General features: G+C 48.1%; 1 protein-coding gene across 1 annotated transcript in view; it reads right to left on the reverse strand.

The window, feature by feature from the left end:
* LOC128695339 (uncharacterized protein MCAP_0864) overlaps positions 1 to 22,145 on the reverse strand; it is a 139,459-nt gene that overhangs the window by 48,240 nt on the left and 69,074 nt on the right. Inside the window, exons 7-8 of the mRNA XM_070095364.1 lie at positions 20,221 to 20,334; positions 18,193 to 18,414 (exon numbers count right to left, since the gene is read on the reverse strand). Coding sequence (XP_069951465.1) covers positions 18,193 to 18,414; positions 20,221 to 20,334 — 336 coding nt within the window. The remainder of the gene's footprint in view (positions 1 to 18,192; positions 18,415 to 20,220; positions 20,335 to 22,145) is intronic.

Genomic DNA, 22,145 nt, shown 5'->3' on the forward strand with positions numbered 1-22,145 from the left:
CTGGACCACTATGACAGGGTCTTGGATTCTATGGAGGACAAACACAATGCGGATGTAGTATACACAGACTTTGTGAAGCCTTCGAGTAGAGCGACCATGGTGTAACAGCACACAAAATGCGTGATAAAGGAATAACAGGAAAAGTTGGTAGATGGATTTATAACTTCTTAACAAATAAAACGCTAAGAAATAGTAAATAAAGTCAGAGGCGGCTACAGTGAAAAGCTCTGTTGCAGAAAGCACAGTACTCACTCCCATCTTATTACTCATCCTCATCTGATACAGACAGAGATGTAAGTCACAGCACCGTGTCTTCCTTTGCCGATGACACCCGAATTTGCATGACAGTGTCCTCCATCTAGGACACCGCAAGTCTCCAAGTGGACATCAACCAAATCTTTAAATGGGCTGCAGAAAGCAATATGACATTCAATGAAGAAAAAATTTAATTATTCCGGTATGGAAAACTCGAGGAAATTAAAGCTGAATCGGAGTATAAAACAAATTTCAACAACACAATAGAGCGAAAAACTAATCTGATAGACCTAGGAGTGATAAATGTTAGAGGATTTCAACAGTATGTCTACCACAACTGTTAGGAAAATGATAGGCTAGATAATGAGAATCTTCAAGACTAGGGACGCCAAGCCCATCATCATTTTCTTGAAATCACTTGTTATCTCTAGGCTGGAATATTACTTTGCCCTAACGGCCCCTTTCAAGGCAGGCGAAATTGTAAACCTGGAGAATGTACAGAGAACTTTCACAGCACGTATGAGTGTGTTAGAGCGCCTAACTTGCTGGGAATGATTGAAGTCCCTTGATTTGTATTTCCTGGAATGCAAGCGAGAAATGTAACTGATAATATACACTTGGAAAATCCTAGAGGAGTTAGTCCCATATCTGAACACGGAAATCACTACCTACGAAAGAAAAAGACTCGGTAGGCAATTCATCCCTCTCCCAGTGAGAAGTACGGACGCCACGAGTAAAATAAGAGAAAGCGCAGTGTCAGGGGCCCAGGACTGTTCAGCTGCCTCCCAGCATATATAAGCAGGATTACCAACAGATCTCTGGCTGTCATCAAAAAGGCGCTGGAGAGGCACCTAAAATCAGTACCTTACCAGTCGGGCTGTGGTTAGCACGTCGTTTTGTGTGCGTCCAGCAGTAACAACCTGGTTGATCAGAACCTGATCCACGATGAAGCCTGGTCTCAGACCGGGCAGCTGGGGTGTTGACCCCTGAAACACCTTACAGGGGTGCACGGAGATTCAGCAGGGGCGGATCTACTGTGAAACTAATGAATCCTAAGCTTGAGGGCCCCTTATCCCGGTGGGGTCCAAGAAGCCACTTTAGTCCACAATGCTTAAAAATTTTGGCCCTACGGAATGGGAAGTTTTTTTTTTTTTTAATAATAATATTAATAATACATCGTAATTTTAAACAAAATAGTAATTAAAATCTAATGAAAATGTTGCTCGTTGCACAGGGGCCCCCATGACAGGTCAGGCTTCAGGGCCCCATGACAGTTCAGGCTACAGGGCCCCCATGACAGTTCAGGCTACAGGACCCCCATGACAGTTCAGGCTTCAGGGCCCCATGACAGTTCAGGCTACAGGGCCCCCATGACAGTTCAGGCTACAGGGCCCCCATGACAGTTCAGGCTACAGGGCCCCCATGACAGTTCAGGCTACAGGGCCCCCATGACAGTTCAGGCTACAGGGCCCCCATGACAGTTCAGGCTTCAGGGCCCCCATGACAGTTCAGGCTTCAGGGCCCCCATGACAGTTCAGGCTTCAGGGCCCCCATGACAGTTCAGGCTACAGGGCCCCATGACAGTTCAGGCTTCAGGGCCCCCATGACAGTTCAGGCTTCAGGGCCCCCATGACAGTTCAGGCTTCAGGGCCCCCATGACAGTTCAGGCTTCAGGGCCCCCATGACAGTTCAGGCTTCAGGGACCCCATGACAGTTCAGGCTACAGGGCCCCCATGACAGTTCAGGCTACAGGGCCCCCATGACAGTTCAAGCTTCAGGGCCCCATGACAGTTCAGGCTACAGGGCCCCCATGACAGTTCAGGCTACAGGGCCCCATGACAGTTCAGGCTTCAGGGCCCCATGACAGTTCAGGCTTCAGGGCCCCGATGACAGTTCAGCCTACAGAGCCCCCATGACAGTTCAGGCTACAGGGCCCCCATGACAGTTCAGGCTACAGGGCCCCCATGACAGTTCAGGCTACAGGGCCCCCATGACAGTTCAGGCTACAGGGCCCACATGACAGTTCAGGCTACAGGGCCACCATGACAGTTCAGGCTACAGGGCCCACATGACAGTTCAGGCTACAGGGCCCCCTTGACAGTTCAGGCTACAGGGCCCCCATGACAGTTCAGGCTACAGGGCCCACATGACAGTTCAGGCTACAGGGCCCCCATGACAGTTCAGGCTACAGGGCCCCATGACAGTTCAGGCTACAGGGCCCCCATGACAGTTCAGGCTACAGGGCCCCCATGACAGTTCAGGCTACAGGGCCCCCATGACAGTTCAGGCTACAGGGCCCCATGACAGTTCAGGCTTCAGGGCCCCATGACAGTTCAGGCTTCAGGGCCCCGATGACAGTTCAGCCTCCAGGGCCCCCATGACAGTTCAGGCTACAGGGCCCCCATGACAGTTCAGGCTACAGGGCCCCCATGACAGTTCAGGCTACAGGGCCCCCATGACAGTTCAGGCTACAGGGCCCCCATGACAGTTCAGGCTACAGGGCCCACATGACAGTTCAGGCTACAGGGCCCCCATGACAGTTCAGGCTACAGGGCCCATATGACAGCTCAGGCTACAGGGCCCCCTTGACAGTTCAGGCTACAGGGCCCCCATGACAGTTCAGGCTACAGGGCCCACATGACAGTTCAGGCTACAGGGCCCCCATGACAGTTCAGGCTACAGGGCCCCCATGACAGTTCAGGCTACAGGGCCCCATGACAGTTCAGGCTACAGGGCCCCCATGACAGTTCAGGCTTCAGGGCCCACATGACAGTTCAGGCTACAGGGCCCCATGACAGTTCAGGCTACAGGCCCCACATGACAGTTCAGGCTACAGGGCCCCCATGACAGTTCAGGCTACAGGGCCCCCATGACAGTTCAAGCTACAGGGCACACATGACAGTTCAGGCTACAGGGCCCCCATGACAGTTAAGGCTACAGGGCCCCCATGACAGTTCAGGTTACAGAGCCCCCATGACAGTTCAGGCATCAGGGCCCCATTACAGTTCAGGCTACAGGGCCCCCATGACAGTTCAGGCTTCAGGGCCCCCATGACAGTTCAGGCTTCTGGGCCCCCATGACAGTTCAGGCTTCAGGGCCCCCACGACAGTTCAGGCTACAGGGTCCCGATGACAGTTCAGGCTACAGGGCCCCCATGACAGTTCAGGCTACAGGGCCCCATGACAGTTCAGGCTTCAGGGCCCCATGACAGTTCAGGCTTCAGGGCCCCGATGACAGTTCAGCATCCAGGGCCCCCATGACAGTTCAGGCTACAGGGCCCCCATGACAGTTCAGGCTACAGGGCCCCCATGACAGTTCAGGCTACAGGACCCCCATGACAGTTCAGGCTACAGGGCCCCATGACAGTTCAGGCTTCAGGGCCCTCATGATAATTCAGGCTACAAGACCCACATGACAGTTCAGGCTACAGGGCCCCCATGACAGTTCAGGCTACAGGGCCCCCATGACAATTCAGCCTCCAGGGCCCCCATGACAGTTCAGGAAACAGGGCCCCATGACAGTTCAGGCTACAGGGCCCCCATGACAGTTCAGGCTACAGGGCCCCATGACAGTTCAGGCTACAGGGCCCACATGACAGTTCAGGCTACAGGGCCCCCATGACAGTTCAGGCTACAGGGCCCCATGGCAGTTCAGGCTACTGGGCCCCAATGACAGTTCAGGCATCAGGGCCCACATGACAGTTCAGGCTACAGGGCCCCATGACAGTTCAGGCTACAGGCCCCACATGACAGTTCAGGCTACAGGGCCCCCATGACAGTTCAGGCTACAGGGCCCCCATGACAGTTCAGACTACAGGGCCCACATGACAGTTCAGGCTACAGGGCCCCCATGACAGTTAAGGCTACAGGGCCCCCATGACAGTTCAGGTTACAGAGCCCCCATGACAGTACAGGCATCAGGGCCCCATTACAGTTCAGGCTACAGGGCCCACATGACAGTTCAGGCTTCAGGGCCCCCATGACAGTTCAGGCTTCTGGGCCCCCATGACAGTTCAGGCTTCAGGGCCCCCACGACAGTTCAGGCTACAGGGTCCCGATGACAGTTCAGGCTTCAGGGCCCAAATGACAGTTCAGACTTCAAAGCCCCCATGACAGTTCAGGCTACAGGGCCCACATGACAGTTCAGGCTACAGGGTCCACATGACAGTTCAGCCTACAGGGCCCACATGACAGTTCAGGCTACAGGGCCTTCATGACAGTTCAGGATACAGGGCACCCATCACAGTTCAGGCTACAGGGCCCCCATGGCAGTTCAGTCTACAAGGTCCCCATGACAGTTCAGACTACAGGGCCCCCATGACTGTTCAGGCTACAGGGCCCACATGACAGTTCAGGCTACAGGGCCCACATGACAGTTCAGGCTACAGGGCCCACATGACAGTTCAGGCTACAGGGCCTCCATGACAGTTCAGGCTACAGGGCCCCCATGACAGTTCAGGCTACAGGGCCCCCATGACAGTTCAAGCTACAGGGCCCCCATGACAGTTCAGGCTACAGGGCCCCCATGACAGTTCAGGCTACAGGGCCTCATGACAGTTCAGGTTTCAGGGCCCCCATGACAGTTCAGGATACAGGGATCTCATGACTGTTCAGGTTTCATGGACCCATGACAGTTCAGGCTACAGGGCCCACATGACAGTTCAGGCTACAGGGCCTCCATGACAGTTCAGGCTACAGGGCCCCCATGACAGTTCAGGCTACAGGGCCTCATGACAGTACAGGTTTCAGGGCCCCCATGACAGTTCAGGATACAGGGATCTCATGACAGTTCAGGTTTCATGGCCCCATGACAGTTCAGGCTACAGGGCCCCATGACAGTTCAGGCTACAGGGCCCCATGACAGTTCAGGCTACAAGGCCCCCTTGACAGCTCAGGCTTCAGGGCCCCCATGACAGTTCAGGCTACAGGGCCACATGGCAGTTCAGGCTACAGGGCCCCCATGATAGTTCAGGCTACAGGGCCCCATGACAGTTCAGGCTACAGGGCCCCCATGACAGTTCAGGCTACAAGGCCCCCATGACAGTTCAGGCTACAGTGCCCCCATGACAGTTCAGGCTACAGGGCCCTAAAGACAGTTCAGGCTACAGGGCCTTTATGACAGTTCAGGCTACAGGGCCCCTATGACAGTTCAGGCTACAGGGCACCCATGACAGTTAAGGCTACAGGGCCCCCATGACAGATCAGACTACAGGGCCCCCATGACTGTTCAGGCTACAGAGCTCTCATGACAGTTCAGGCTACAGGGCCCCATGACAGTTCTGGCTACAGGGCCCCCATGACAGTTCAGGCTACAGGGCGCCCATGACAGTTCAGGCTACAAAGCCACCATGACAGTTCAGGCTACAGGGCCCCATGACAGTTCAGGCTACAGGGCCCCCATGACAGTTCAGGCTTCAGGGCCCACATGACAGTTCAGGCTTCAGGGCCCTCATGACAGTTCAGGCTTCAGAACCTCCATGACAGTTCATGGTTCATGGCCCCCTTGACAGTTCAGGTTTCAGGGCCCCCATGACAGTTAAGGCTACAGGGCCCCAATTACAGTTCAGGCTTCAGGGCCTTCATGACAGTTCAGGTTACAAAGCCCCCATGACAGTTCAGGCTTCAGGGCCCCCATGACAGTTCAGGCTTCAGGGCCCCCATGACAGTTCAGGGTACAGGGCCCCCATGACAGTTCAGGCCTCAGGGCCCCCATGACAGCTCAGGCTTCAGGGCCCCATGAGAGTAGAGGCTTCAGGTCCGCCATGACAATTCAGGCTTCAGTACCCACATGGCAGTTCAGGCTTCAGGGCCCCAATGACGGTTCATGCTTCAGGGCCCCAATGACTGTTCAGGCTTCAGGGCCCCATGACAGTTCAGGCTACAGGGCCCCCATGAGAGTTCAGGCTTCAGGGCCCCCATGACAGTTCAGGCTACAGGGCCCCCATGACAGTTCAGGCTACAGCGCCCACATGACAGTTCAGGCTACAGGGCCCCCATGACAGTTCAGGCTACAGGGCCCCCATGACAGTTCAGGCTACAGGGCCCTTATGACAGTTCAGGCTTCAGGGCCCCATGACAGTTCAGGCTACAGGGCCCCCATGACAGCTCAGGCTACAGGGCCCCGATGACAGTTCAGGCTACAGGGCCCCCATGACAGTTCAGGCTACAGCGCCCACATGACAGTTCAGGCTACAGGGCCCCCATGACAGTTCAGGCTACAGGGCCCCCATGACAGTTCAGGCTACAGGGCCCTTATGACAGTTCAGGCTACAGGGCCCCATGATAGTTCAGGCTACAGGGCCCCCATGACAGTTCAGGCTACAGGGCCCCCATGACAGTTCAGGCTACAGGGCTCCCATGACAGTTCAGGCTACAGGGCCCACATGACAGGTCAGGCTACAAGGCCCACATGACAGTTCAGGCTACAGGGCCCTCATGACAGGTCAACCTACAGGGCCCCATGACAGTTGAGGCTACAGAGCCCCCATGACAGTTCAGGCTCAGGGGCCCCCATGACAGTTGAGGCTACAGGGCCCCCATGACAGTTCAGGCTACAGGGCCCACATGACAGTTCAGGCTACAGGGCTCACATGACAGTTCAGGCTACAGGGCCCACATGACAGTTCAGGCTACAGGGCCCCCTTGACAGTTCAGGCTACAGGGCCCCCATGACAGTTCAGGCTACAGGGCCCACATAGGCGTTCAGGCTACAGGGCCCACATGAGAGTTCAGGCTACAGGGCCCACATGACAGTTCAGGCTACAGGGCCCCCATGACAGTTAAGGCTTCAGACACCACATGACAGTTCAGGCTACAGGGCCCGCATGACAGTTCAGGCTACAGGGCCTCCATGACAGTTCAGGCTACAGGGCCCTCATGATAATTCAGGCTACAAGGCCCACATGACAGTTCATGCTACAGGGCCCCCATGACAGTTCAGGCTACAGGGCCCCCATGACAATTCAGGCTACAGGGCCCCCATGACAATTCAGGCTACAGGGCCCACATGACAGTTCAGGCTACAGGGTTCACATGACAGTTCAGGCTACAGGGCCTACATGACAGTTCAGGCTACATGGCCCCCATGACCGTTCAGGCTACAGTGCCCCCATGACAATTCAGGCTACAGGGCCCACATGACAGTTCACGCTACAAGGCCCACATGACAGTTCAGGCTACAGGGCCCACATGACAGTTCAGGCTACAGGGCCCCCATGGCAGTTCAGGCTACAGGGCCCCCATGTGTAGACAGCCTGTACGGTCAGAACAGACGGCTAGGCTGTGTGTTCTGACAGTACAGGCCGTCTACATTTAAATGTAGACAGCCTGTAATGTCAGAACACACAGCCTAGCCGTCTGTTCTGACTAGTTCAGGCTGTCTACACATGACAGTTCAGGCTACAGGGCCGCCATGACAGTTCAGACTACAAGGCCCCTATGACAGTTCAGGCTACATGGCCCCCATGACAGTTCAGGCTACAGGGCCCCCATGACAGTTCAGGCTACAGGGCCCCCTTGACAGTTAAGGCCACAGGGCCCCCATGACAGTTCAGGCTACAGACCCCCATGACAGTTCAGGCTACAGGGCCCCATGACAGTTCAGGCTACAGAGCCCCCATGACAGTTCAGGCTACAGGGCCCCCATGACAGTTCAGGCTACAGGTCCCCCATGACTTTTCAGGCTACAGGGCCCCCATGACAGTTCAGGCTACAGGGCCCCAAGACAGTTCAGGCTACAGGGCCCCCATGACAGTTCAGGCTACAGGGCCCCCATGACAGTTCAGGCTACAAGGCCCCCATGACAGTTCAGGCTACAGGGCCCCCATGACAGTTCAGGTTACAGGGCCCCATGACAGTTCAGGCTACAGGGCCCCCATGACAGTTCAAGCTACAGGGCCCCCCATGACAGTTCAGGCTACAGGGCCCTCATGACAGTTCAGGTTTCAGGGCCCCCATGACAGTTCAGGCTACAGGGCCCCATGACAGTTCAGGCTACAGGGCCTCCATGACAGTTCAGGCTACAGGGCCCCCATGACAGTTCAAGTTTCAGGGCCCCCATGACAGTTCAGGCTACAGGGCCCCATGACAGTTCAGGCTACAGGGCCCCCTTGACAGTTCAGGCTTCAGGGCCCCTATGACAGTTCAGGCTTCAGGGCCCCCATGACAGTTCAGGATTCAGGGCCCCCATGACAGTTCAGGATTCAGGGCCCCATGACAGTTCAGGCTTCAGGGCCCCCATGACAGTTCAGGCTTCAGGGTCCCCATGACAGTTCAGGATTCAGGGCCCCCATGACAGTTCAGGATTCATGGCCCCAATGACAGTTCAGGATTCAGGGCCCCCATGACAGTTCAGGATTCAGGGCCCCCGTGACAGTTCAGGATTCAGGGCCCTCATGACAGTTCAGGATTCAGGGCCCCCATGACAGTTCAGGATTCAGGGCCCCCATGACAATTCAGGCTTCAGGGCCCCGATGACAGTTCAGGACTCAGGGCCCCCATGACAGTTCAGGATTCAGGACCCCCATGACAGTTCAGGCTTCAGGGCCCCCATGACAGTTCAGGCTTCAGGGTCCCATGACAGTTCAGGATTCAGGGCCTATATGACAGTTCAGGATTCAGGGCCCCCATGACAGTTCAGGATTCAAGGCCCCCATGACAGTTCAGGATTCAGGACCCCCATGACAGTTCAGGCTTCAGGGCCCCCATGACAGTTCAGGCTTCAGGGTCCCATGACAGTTCAGGATTCAGGGCCTATATGACATTCAGGATTCAGGGCCCCCATGACAGTTCAGGATTCAAGGCCCCCATGACAGTTCAGGATTCAGGACCCCCATGACAGTTCAGGCTTCAGGGCCCCCATGACAGTTCAGGCTTCAGGGTCCCATGACAGTTCAGGATTCAGGGCCTATATGACAGTTCAGGATTCAGGGCCCCCATGACAGTTCAGGATTCAAGGCCCCCATGACAGTTCAGGATTCAGGGCCCCCATGACAGTTCAGGATTCAGGACCCCCATGACAGTTCAGGATTCATGGCCCTCATGACAGTTCAGGATTCAGGGCCCCCATGACAGTTCAGGATTCAGGGCCCCATGACAGTTCAGGATTCAGGGCCCCCATGACAGTTTAAGATTCAGGGCTCCGTGACAGTTCAGGATTGAGCGCCCCCATGACAGTTCAGGATTCAGGGCCTCCATGACAGTTCAGGATTCAGGGCCCCCATGACAGTTCAGGATTCAGGGCCCCCATGGCAGTTCAGGATTCAGATCCCCATGACAGTTCAGGATTCATGGCCTCCATGACAGTTCAGGATTAAGGGCCCCCATGACAGTTCAAGCTTCAGGGCCCCCATGACAGTTCAATCTTCAGGGTAGTTGATGAGTGGAACAGTCTACCTAGTTGGGTTATTGAGGCTGGGACTTTGGGTAGTTTCAAATCTAGGTTGGATAAGTACATGAGTGGGAGGGGTTGGATTTGAGTGGGACTTGCACATCAGAGCTTATTTCTTGGGTGTCATTGAAAATTGGGTTGGTCAAATGTTTGTTAGTGGGATGAATTGTAAAGGACCTGCCTAGTATGGGCCAGCAGGCCTCCTGCAGTGTTCCTCCTTTCTTATGTTCTTATGACCGCTCAAACTTCAGGGCTCCCATGACAGTTCAAGCTTCAGGGCCCCCATGACAGTTCAAGCTTCAGGGCTCCCATGACAGCTTCAAGGCCCTCATGACAGTTCAAACATCAGGGCCCCCATGAAAGTTCAAGCTTCATGGCCCCCATGACAGTTCGAGCTTCTGGGCCCCATAACAGTTCAAGCTTCAGGGCCCCCATAATAGTTCAAGCTTCAGAGCTCCATAACAGTTCAAGCTTCAGAGCCCCATAACAGTTCAAGCTTCAGGGCACCTATAATAGTTCAAGCTTCAGAGCCCCCATAATAGTTCAAGCTTCAGGGCCCCATAACAGTTCAAGCTTCAGGGCCCCCATACCAGTTCAAGCTTCAGGGCCCCGAAACTGTAGGTCTGCCTCAGTATACTTGGAGTATACCTGGAGAGGGTTTCGGGGATCAGTGCCCCGGCAGGTGGGTCTGTGACCAGGCTGTTACTGCTGGCTGCACGCAAACCAACTTACGAACACAGCCCGGATGTGGTTAGTACGTGTCTGTTCAGCGCTTTCTTGAAGACAGCCAGTGGGTTAATTTTTAAATCCCTCCTTATGTACGCTGGGAGGCGCTGAACAGTCTTGGGCTCCTGACACTTATTGTGTTGCCTCTTAGTGTACTGGTGGTGCCTTTGCTGTTCATTAGGGATGGAGGGATGTTGCGTCTAGTGCCCAATCTTTAGCTTTTGTCGGAAGTGATTTTCATGTGCAAATTGGGACTAGTCCCTCTAGGATTTTCCAAGTGTATATTATGATGTATCTTTGTCGCCTGCGTTCCATGGAATATAAATCAAGGGATTTCATCCGCTCCCAGTAGTTTAGGTGCTTTATCATATTTACACGTGCCGTGAAAGTTCTCTCTACATTATCTAGACATGCAATTTCGCCTGCCTTGAAAGGGGGCGTTACTATACAGTAATATTCCAGCCTAGAGAGAGCAAGCAATTTGAAGAGAGCCATCGTTGGATTAGCATCCCTTGTTTTGAAGGTTATCATTATCCATCCTATCATTTTGTAACAGATGTGAGAGAAACATTATTGTGATCCTTGAAAGAGAGATCCTCTGACATTATCACTCTCAGGTCTTTCACATTATTTTCTCGCTCTATTGTGTCGTTGGAATTTGTTTCATGCTCCGATACGGTTTTAATTTCCTCGAGTTTTCCATATAGGAGTAACTGAAATTTCTCTTTATTGAATTTCATATCCGCTTGGCGACATCAGCCAAATCTAGTGATTTTTTTAGTGGCAGAAAATAAAGAAAGAAAATGGAAAGAAATATCCAAACTAGTTCACCACATTGGAGCCTTGTTGGACTGGAGGCGCAGCCAGTGGCGCACATGTCCCCTCTGGAGTCACAGCTACTGATGCCAACAACAAAACCCACCCTCCAACACGACTTCATTTATATTTACTAATATACAGGGCATTAAGTCATCCACTAACAACATAATACCTTACATCAGTGGCCTTCTAGGGGAGTCAAATGCAATGTTTGCAGCCTTCACAAACACCTACACAAAAGATCACTTTGACAATGAAATGTGGATACCTGGATACAACCTTTTCAGATGCGACAGAAAGAACAGGCGACAAAGAGGGGGGGGGGGGGTTGGCCTGTATGACAAAGAGTCTCTCATCTGCACAAAGATACTGAACACCACAAATGATGCACTTGAAGTTCTGATAATAAAGATCGAGAACCAAAATTTAGCCATTGTGCTTGTACATAAGCCACCAGATGTAACTTTCAAACAGTTCAAGGAACAGCCATTGAAAACTGACTACTGTCTGGAAAACCTTCCATCCCCAAACAACTTGCTGCTCGATGATTTGAATCTAAGACATACAAAATGGATGAATGTTGCAAATAATGTTGTAGCAGAAATAATCCCGAACTCCTCAAGAATACTAGATTATCTGAGACACGGAAGGAATCGCTAACCAAGGAAGTGGAAATTATTGAGCTGAAGTTAAAGGACTCATACAAAATCCAGGAGAGACATGAGTAGCTAAAAGCAATTAGTGAAATTGAAAGAAATTCAAAATATTTATTTTTATATCTCAAAAACAAGGGCCCCTGTTTAGACAAGATGGAATTTCCATAGATGACAACAAAGAAATGAGTAAGATACAGAAATCTCAATATAAGTCTGTGTTTAGAGAGTCACTAATCAGCCTAAAGATCTACAATCCAAATAATTTTTTAATGAATGAGCCTCAAAACTCTGTCAATGTATGCCAGATTTGTGACATAACCCTAACTCCACTAGGTTTTGAGAAAGCCATTAACAACATGCCCATGCACTCAACCCCAGGCCTAGACTCATGGAACTCTGTGTTCATTAAGAACTGCAAGAAACCCCTCTCACGGACTCTAAGCATAGAAACAGATGAGATTCCACAATCACTAAACACAACGGATGTAGCCCCACTCCAATACCTCTAATGTAACACATCATAAAAATCTTTAAAAGCGTTCTAAGTAGTAGGATTGTAAACCACTTGGATTTCCAACAGTTGCACAATCCAGGGCAACTTGGGTTCAGAGCAGGTCGCTCCTGCCTCTCGCAACTACTGGATCACTATGATGTGGTCTTGAATGCACTGGAAAACAGAGTGCAGATGTAATATACACAGGTTTTGCAAAAGCCTTTGACAAGGTTGATCATAGTGTAATAGCACACAAAATGCGTACTAAAGGGATAAGTGGCAAAGTGGGCAGATGGATCTTCAATTTTCTAACCAATCCAACACAAGGTGTAATGATAAACAGAGTTAAATAGGAAGCTGCCATAGTAAAGAGCTCTGCTCGAGACGGCACAGTACTCGCCCCAATCCTGTTCCTCATCCTCATATTAGACATAGACAGAGATGTAAATCATAGCACCGTATTATTCTTTGCAGACGATACAAGAATCTGCATGAGAGTGTTGTCCATTGAGACGGCAAATTTCAAAGAAGATATAAACTAAGCTTTCCAATAGGCAAGGAGAACAATGATGTTCAATGAAGACAAATTCCAACTACTCCGTTATGAATTAAGCGGAAAAGTAATGTGAAGGACCTGGGAGTGGTAATGTCTTAGGATCTCACCTTCAAGGATCACAACAATGCCACTATCACATCTGCGAGAAAAATGATAGGATGGATAATGAGAACATTCAAGACAAGAGATACCAAGCCAATGATGATCCTTTCTAAATCACTTGTTCTCTCTGGGCAGGAATACTGCTGTACATTAACATCTCCGTTCAAAGCAGGTGAAATTGCAGATCTAGAAAATGTACAGGGAACCTTTAATGCACATATAGGTTCCATCAAACACCCTAACTCCTGGGTTCGCTTTTAATCGCTTGACTTGTACTCACTGGAGCGCAGGCGAGAGAGATACATCATAATTGACACCAGAGGGACTGGTCCCTATACTGTACACAGAAATCACTCATTACGAAAGTAAAAGGCTTTGCAGGCGATGCAACATACCCACAATGAAAAGTAGGGGCACCATTAATACACTAAGAGAAAACACAGTAAGTGTCAGGAGCCCAAGACTGTTCAACAGCCTCCCACCAGCCATAAGAGGAATTAACAGTAGACCCCTGGTTGTCTTCAGGAGGGAGCTGGACAGATATCTAAAGTTAGTGCCGGATCAGCCGGGCTGTGGTTCGTACGTTGGACTATGTGCGGCCAGCAGTAACAACCTAGTTGATCAGGCCTTGATCCATCGGAAGGCCTGATCATGGACCGGGGCGCGGGGGCGTTGATCCCAGGTATACCTTGCAGGTAGACTCCAGGTAAATACAGCTCCATGGCGGGTGATACCATTCACCATCAGTCATATTTGAAAAGAATATTTGCTAGTTATAGTCGCAGTATACAACATGAACCGTGGATTCTAAGGCCATTTGAAATACAAAGGAAAAATATAATTGATGATGACGGAGCCAAGAGTGTCTTCATAGAACTGAGTTATAATTCAGTGGTAGAAGCTCTCTACCGCCACCAGAATTTATTGGAATTGTTGATGAGCAAGATGGAACACAACTCAGAGTTGTCACACCAAGCACTTAATACCCTACTTACCTATGTGAGGCAGGTGTTTCCACTCTCATATGTTGTTACCATGGCATGCGGTGCCTGGCACGTTGTCACCATGGCATGCGGTGCCTGGCACGTTGTCACCATGGCATGCGGTGCCTGGCACGTTGTCACCATGGCATGCGGTGTCTGGCACGTTGTCACCATGGCATGCGGTGCCTGGCACGTTGTCACCATGGCATGCGGTGCCTGGCACTCTCAACAACTCTTCCTCGCTTCACTTGGCTCCAGAGTACAATATAAACCCTGATGTCTTAATGAACTATTTATCTAGTTATTTATTTATTGAAAATACTAATTCACTTGCTTTGTTAACTGTAACTAAATGGGAAACTTATCTTTATGTAATTTATTTACCTTTTTTTTTGTTACTAATGTACTTTGGTTAAACAGATCTTCAATAATGTTTGGACTCAATAGATTTTGGTTGTGATTTTTTTTTTGTTTTTTTTTTTTTGCTCTCAAAAATGTTATGAGACAAGATACATAGGCTTGGATAAATTTGGTTTTAATGGGCACAAACTAAGACAGGTTAGACAACCGTGCAGTAGACGGTAGACAACTGAGGTTGCCAAAGACCGTGCCAGGATCCAGAAACTGATGACATCATTAACTTCAAGAGGTGAGTAAATTCGCCAAAAGTGTGGTAGAAGGTGGGTTTTAATTTAATAACAGTTGTCAAGTTCTCTGTTGCGATTAAGTATGGACGGATGTCTGTTCTGTCTGTTAGAAGGGACCTGTTAATGTTCCCAGTTGGAGACATGCAACAACCCAGACTCTGATAAGTTTCAAACATACTATACCAGTAAAGGGGTAACCCCAAACAGTTGTCAACTAGTAAGTGTATCTCATGACTTTATTCAAAAAGAACTAAGCAGGTTAAACCCAACTAAGAGCACAGGCCCAGATAACATCCCGTCTAAGTTCCTAAAAGATGGTGCTTCTGAACTGTCAATCCCTATTGCTCACATAATAAATCTATCAATCACCACTAATACCGTACCGGAGGGGTTCAAGGAGGCCAGAGTTACCCCTATCTTCAAGAAAAATAATAGGTCTGATGTAAGCAACTATAGACCTGTTAGTATACTCAGTATAATATCTAAAATTCTGGAGAGGGCGGTGTATTCTCAAGTAGTTAAGTACCTTAATGACAACAGCATTCTCCATAGCTATCAATCGGGCTTTAGAAGATCCAACTCAACCGATACCTCCCTTATTAATCTGATGGATTACCTGAGAACAGAATTGTCAAAAGGGAACCTCATAGGTATGGTAACCTTAGACCTGCAAAAGGCCTTCGATACTGTCAACCACAATATATTATGTAAGAAACTTCAAGCTATCGGTATAGGTTCTGTAGACTGGTTTAAGTCCTACCTTAGCAACAGGAGACAAATAGTCAAAATCAACAAAACGGAATCAGAACCCCTGCCGATAACATGTGGAGTTCCCCAAGGTAGTATTCTGGGTCCCTTACTATTCTTATGTTATGTCAATGATATGCCTATCAGTGTCAAGTGCAAACTCCTACTGTATGCAGATGACAGTGCTCTGTTAGTGACAGGTAAAGACCCACAAGATATTGCTAATGTTTTAACACTGGAACTGGAGTCCTGCAGCAAATGGTTAGTAGACAACAAACTATCATTACACCTAGGGAAAACTGAAGCCATTCTCTTTGGAACGAAACATAAACTGAGAAGGGTAAATAATTTTAATGTTCAGTGTAATGGGGAGTCCATCACTTTGGTTTCATCAGTTAAATATCTGGGAATCCCCTTTGACCCATCATGTCAGGAGAATTGATAGGGAACAGTGTAGTAAAGAAAGCGAATGCCAGGCTGAAGTTCCTGTATAGACAAGCACAGTGTCTACCTACTGAGGCTCGCAGGACCCTATGTCTAGCCCTTATACAATGCCATATGGATTACGTTTGCTCTTATTGGTACTCTGCCTTGACAAAAAAACTGAAAGATAGACTGCAAATCACCCAGAACAAAATCGTAAGATTCATCCTGGGGCTGGGACCAAGAAAACATGTAGGCCAGGATGAATTACAGCAGTTGGATATGCTGAATGTTGAAGACAGAGTAAAACAACTGAAGCTAAATCATGTTTATAAAATTGCTCACAAACAGTGTCCAGAATATCTTGCTGCCAATTTTGTCAAGGTTGGGAACCAAAGCAATCATAGTACTAGGGGGAGAGAGCACAACTTTGTAGTACCCACAGTCAGTGGCCAGGCTTCAAACACCTTTTATTGTACAGCAATAAAGGAATGGAACAGACTGCCCGCACATGTCAAAGCCAGTCATAGCATGAACCAGTTCAAGAAGACTGCCAAAAAGTGTCTGATGAATGAAGCAACAGAAAGGGAGGGGAATGATTTTCTATTTTTTAGCTAAAATACGTGTAAATTTTACCTTATCCCTAGTAATGACCCTCGTATTGTAGATAGTCGTAATGACCCTCGGGTAGTAGATAGTCTTAATGACCCTCGTATTGTAGATAGTCTTAATGACCCTCGTGTAGTAGATAGTCTTTTTAGTATGATAATAAGATGTTATCTTCATTATAGAATAATAAGAAAATATTATAACCTTTATATTATAATAATAAGGTAAAAGGGCCCCAATGGAAATAAGTCACTCTGTCTGACTTTTTTGGGTTATCCTAGGTTCTCTACACATATGCTGCTATGTATGATAATTCTATGTAACTGTATTGTGTATACCTGAATAAATTTACTTACTTACTTACTTACTTACTTACCCAGACGCTTACTGTGTGCACAGATGACGCCATCTGTGAGGTTGAAGGTCTGGTATTTGTTGCACACCTGGTAGGTGGCTCCTAGCTGAGTACCAGCATGCCGCTCCTGGCTAAGAAAACCCTAGCAACCTAATATATTTGTGATATTGGTAGGCTCGTAGCGTGGGGAAATGTAAGCTGAATCAGTAGGCCTGCTGCAGTGTTCCTCCATTCTTATGTTCTTATTAAGGTGTGTGAAGTGAAGCTTGTGTGGATGGGGAAGTGGTGGAGAGGAAGGTGAAGTGAAGCTTGTGTGGATGGGGAAGTGGTGGAGAGGAAGGTGAAGTGAAGCTTGTGTGGATGGGGAAGTGGTGGAGAGGAAGGTGAAGTGAAGCTTGTGTGGATGGGGAAGTGGGGGAGAGGAAGGTGAAGTGAAGCTTGTGTGGATGGGGAAGTGGCAGACAGGAAGCCATGACAATAATTCATCGACATTACCGGAGAAAGTTGTCTTCATACACACGTAAGACATTACAAGGATCACAACGGAAATAAATCACTTCGCCTTACTCTTTCTTTCTTTTTTTAGGGTGGGAGGGCGGAGGGGGAGGGGGGGTAGGTCATCTTAGGTAATTTACACACGTATTAACATGTAGTCACCTAGATTTGTGTAATAGTACATATGTGTACCTGTACCTAAATAAACATACTGATTCTTTCCTGCCTTCCCACCCCAGTGGAACACAAGTAACTTAACTCCATTGAACGTTAACTCCACTGAACGTTCCCTTGCCATGAGCCTCCTCTGCTTTCACTCCTCCTTCTCCTCCTCGTCTTCCTCTTCTTCCTCTTCCTGCTCCTCTTCCTCCTCCTTCTCCTCCATCCCCCTTCCTCCGCCCCTCCTCCAGGTCCCACACACTGCACATTCACTGATCCTGGTGCAACAGTGCAATACACAGAATAGTTACTTCTCTGGAATCTTCAGTGGATACCCACACTGAAGTATGCCATAACTTAACCTTGGCAGCCAGGTTGAACCCTTGTTTTTGAATAAAATACATGGAGCACACCAGCCTGGCAGACGAAAACTATTGTTACGGATATTAACCCGGAGGTTTAATAACCCAAAATAATGCAGTAAAGTCAGGGGGGTCAGCAAGGAGAATCTGTGTTATTTTAATTGGGGTCTTTTTATTCTCTCCCCCAGTATGCAACTCACACTAGTCGGCTATCACACAGATCCCTACTTACAACCAGATGAACAAGGACAGCAGGAGTAAGGAACCCTGCACAACATTTCTATTCGTGCAGGGTATCGAACCACGTTCCATCACTGCGCCACCTAAGGCAGCTACCAACCGAGCCGCGAAACACCACGTCCGTGTTGTCTCGTGTGCATATGTAAATCAAATGTCTAACTGTTCAAGCTTGACTTACCTGACCTTGAACAACTTTGGCTTCACTGATCCTCATTTCATCTGTGAGACGCTGAGCATTGTCTAGGGAGTTCTTTAGTTCTTGTGTGAGACGCTGAACTTTGACTTCACTGTTCCTAAGTTCTTGTGTGAGACGTTGAACTTCCTTGTCCATGGCTTCAATCGTCTGCTTGTTAGTGATGTTTTTCTGCAGTAGTTCCGCTTCTTTAATCTGCTGCTGGTTCTGTATAATGCGCAGATATTTGTCATGAAACCTTGTTGAATATTGGAACTCTCAATTTAAAAACAGTTTATGGTACTAAGTTTTTGTGGGAATCTGTTTTTGTGGAAAGATCTATCAAACGAAGATATTATCTGTGGAAATTTGTGTACATAGACCCATATCTCCCACCAAGGCGATAAATATCTTGTAAATAGTAAGAAATATCACATTTTTATAAATAATACAGCATACAGTAAACAGAATATAGTCCCAGGCAGCCACGGTGAAAAGCTCTGTTCCACAAGGCACAGTACTCGCTCCCATTCTATTACTTATCCTCATTTCTGACATAGACAGAGATGTAAGCCATAGCTCCGTGTCTTCCTTTGCGGATAACACCCGGATTACCATGACAGTGACCTCCATCGAAGACACTGCGAGACTCCAAGCGGACATCAACTAAATCTTCGAATGGGCCACTGAAAACAATATGAAGTTAGTTCAACGAGGAAAAAAATCAGCTATACGACAGGGTATACGACAAATTCTAACCATACAATTGAGCGAAAAAGAAGCGTGAAGAACCTGGGAGTGATAATGTCAGAGGATCTCGCTTTCAAAGACCTCAACAATGCATCTACCTCATCTGCTAGGAAAATGATAGGATGGATAATAAGAACCTTCAAAACTAGGGACGCCAAGCCCATGATGATTCTCTTAGAATCGCTTGTACTCCCTAGGCTGGAATACTGCTGTACACTAACGGTCCTCTTCAAGGACCTGGAGAGTGTACAAAGAACTTTCACGGCACACACAAGCACGATAAGGCACCTAAACTACTGGGAACGGTTGAAGGTCCTTGATCTATATTCTCTGGAACGCAGGCGAGGGAGATACATGATAATATACACTTGGAAGGTCCTGGAGGGATTGGGACCAAACCTTCACACGAAAATCACTCCCTATGAAAGCAAAAGACTCGGCAACAGATGCAACATTCCCCTGATGAAAAGCACGAGTACATTGAGAGAGGATATCCCTCCATTGAGAACCCGCAATAATGGATTCAAATTGATTAGGGGAAAAAAGGTGAGTTATCCACTGAGGAGTCTGTTAAGACAAAGAACTTATCCACGAAAGCAAATAGGGGAGTGTATGAAAGTATAGTTATACCAACGCTCTTATATGGGTGTGAAGGATGGGTGGTGAATGTTGCAACAAGGAGAAGGCTGGAGGCAGTGGAGATGTCATGTGTGAGAGTAATGGGTGGTGTGAATATTATGCAGATTATCCATAGTCTGGAGAATAGCCCTCCTCAGAGGGCTGAGGAGGGGTTGTTGAGGTGGTTCTGACATTTAGAGAGAGTGACAGAATACAATGACTTGGAGGGCATATAATTCTGTAATGGAGGGAAAGCAGCATAGGGGTCATCCAAGGAAAAGTTAAGGGAAAGGGTTAAAGGAGGTTTTGTGTGCAAAGGGCTTAGACTTCCAGCAAGCGTGCGTGGGTGTGAGTGGAGACATCTGTTTTTTTATGAGATGTCGTGTTGTTGGAGTGTGATCACGGTAATATGAAGGGATTCGGGGAAACCTGTTAGCCGGACTTGAATCCTGGAGGTGGGAGGTACAGTGCCTGCAAAACAGTGACGAAGTGACTGATGATGCAAGTTTTTTTCTTTTCGGGTCACCCAACCTGGGTAGAAAACTGCCTATGTATTAATAATAAAAACTATATTGATCCTGTTTCATGAGGTTTGGTTTATTAATATACATCGTGTTCAAGTCCGAACATAAGTAAATGGTACAATATACAGTAATCACTACATACCAACATCTTCCTGTATTCCTTATTTTGATGTGTGATAATCTGGAGTTGGTGTTGCGAGTCACCGAGATTGTTGTCTAGTGTGTTGTAACACGACAACGCTGCCTCAACCTCAGCCTGAAAACAAGTTCCTTATTAACTTCATTTAGTGTTATAAAAGGCTATTTGCTGCGAAACTTTTATCTAAAGACAACGTTTTGTCCACTGTTGGTCTCCAGCAAGTTAATAAACCATACATGAAAATATATATAAATTGTTGATGTGCAGTCCAATATAAATTTTCCCGTATTGCACAACCTCAGCTTCCTTTGCCTCAGTGCTCGTTAAAGCAATAATACGGAATACTGCATAAGTTTCCAATGAAGATTAATTTTTAATTTAGCAAATCAGAAGAATGAGGACATACAAAGCCCAAAACTGATTTAAAACTCCCGTTAAAAAACACAAACTCTGAAGCCAAACTGAAGAGGGATTCTCCTGTCGTACTAAATCCGTATTAAACTGTACCAATACTGAAGCAACTTAGATGTGAGAGTGAGTTATCAACTAGGAAAGTTTCATGGCGATCACATCAGACGCTCAGATATTATTGCAAAATAACCAGAATTTAAATTTTGTCGTGTTTTTAATATAAGGAAAAAACTGGGAGCTACATAGGCCAAAAAAACAATGCAAAGGTTACAAAGGTTTACGATTCATGTAAGGAAGCAGGTTTAGGATTTGGGTAGATAATATATTTTTCTTACAATGTTCTTGAGGGCACACAGGTGTTCTTGAGGGCACACAGGTGTTCTTGAGGGCACACAGGTGTTCTTGAGGGCACACAGGTGTTCTTGAGGGCACACAGGTGTTCTTGAGGGCACACAGGTGTTCTTGAGGGCACACAGGTGTTCTTGAGGGCACACAGGTGTTCTTGAAGGCACACAGGTGTTCTTGAAGCCACACAGGTGTTCTTGAAGCCACACAGGTGTTCTTGAAGGCACACAGGTGTTCTTGAAGGCACACAGGTGTTCTTGAAGGCACACAGGTGTTCTTGAGGCCATACAGGTGTTACATAAACCCTACACCATATAGATTTAACCCAGGATAACCCAGTAATGTCAAACATTGAAGCTTATTTCTGATACGAGGAGATATTCTCCAGCTGTATCACAGAATATAACAAAATTTGCGACGTAGGACTGCAATTCCAACAATTTCTACTGCTATTTGGGAGGTTTCAACCACAATTTAACCTCCAGAGCGATGAAATTTATGCACATTTCACAAGCGAGCGTTTTGCCAGTACCAAACAACGGCGTCTCTTCCCCAGCGACGCTCACCCATCACTGTTTATTTATTTATAAATTAATTTTTATTACCTACAAAATATGCCATCAATTTACATACAAAATATACTGTATTTTTGGAAAATATACAGTATTTTCTATAACAATAATAATAATAATAATAATAATAATAATAATAATAATAATAATAATAATAATCATAAATCTTTATTTACTACCAGTACATGTACAAGGTATACAGACCATAGTTGACATCAGTGACATACTACTATATAGAAAGCCGCTTGTTATGTTAAGTATTTTCCGCAAATTAGGTCAGTGTCCCAGGATGCGACACACACCAGTCTTCGGGAATTATGTAAATAAATAAAAAAAAAGAGGACAACACTCCCACGAGCCCTCCTAGGGCGGGGATGATGGTAGAGCTTGCTACCAGCTGCACCTCACAAGACTGCCGCTCCCACGAGCCCTCCTAGGGCGGGGATGATGGTAGAGCTTCCTACCAGCTGCACCTCACAAGACTGCCGCTCCCACGAGCCCTCCTAGGGCGGGGATGATGGTAGAGCTTGCTACCAGCTGCACCTCACAAGACTGCCGCTCCCACCAGCCCTCCTAGGGCGGGGATGGTGGTAGAGCTGC

This window comes from Cherax quadricarinatus, chromosome 50 (assembly GCF_038502225.1).
Source record: "Cherax quadricarinatus isolate ZL_2023a chromosome 50, ASM3850222v1, whole genome shotgun sequence".
Lineage (NCBI taxonomy): Eukaryota > Metazoa > Arthropoda > Malacostraca > Decapoda > Parastacidae > Cherax > Cherax quadricarinatus.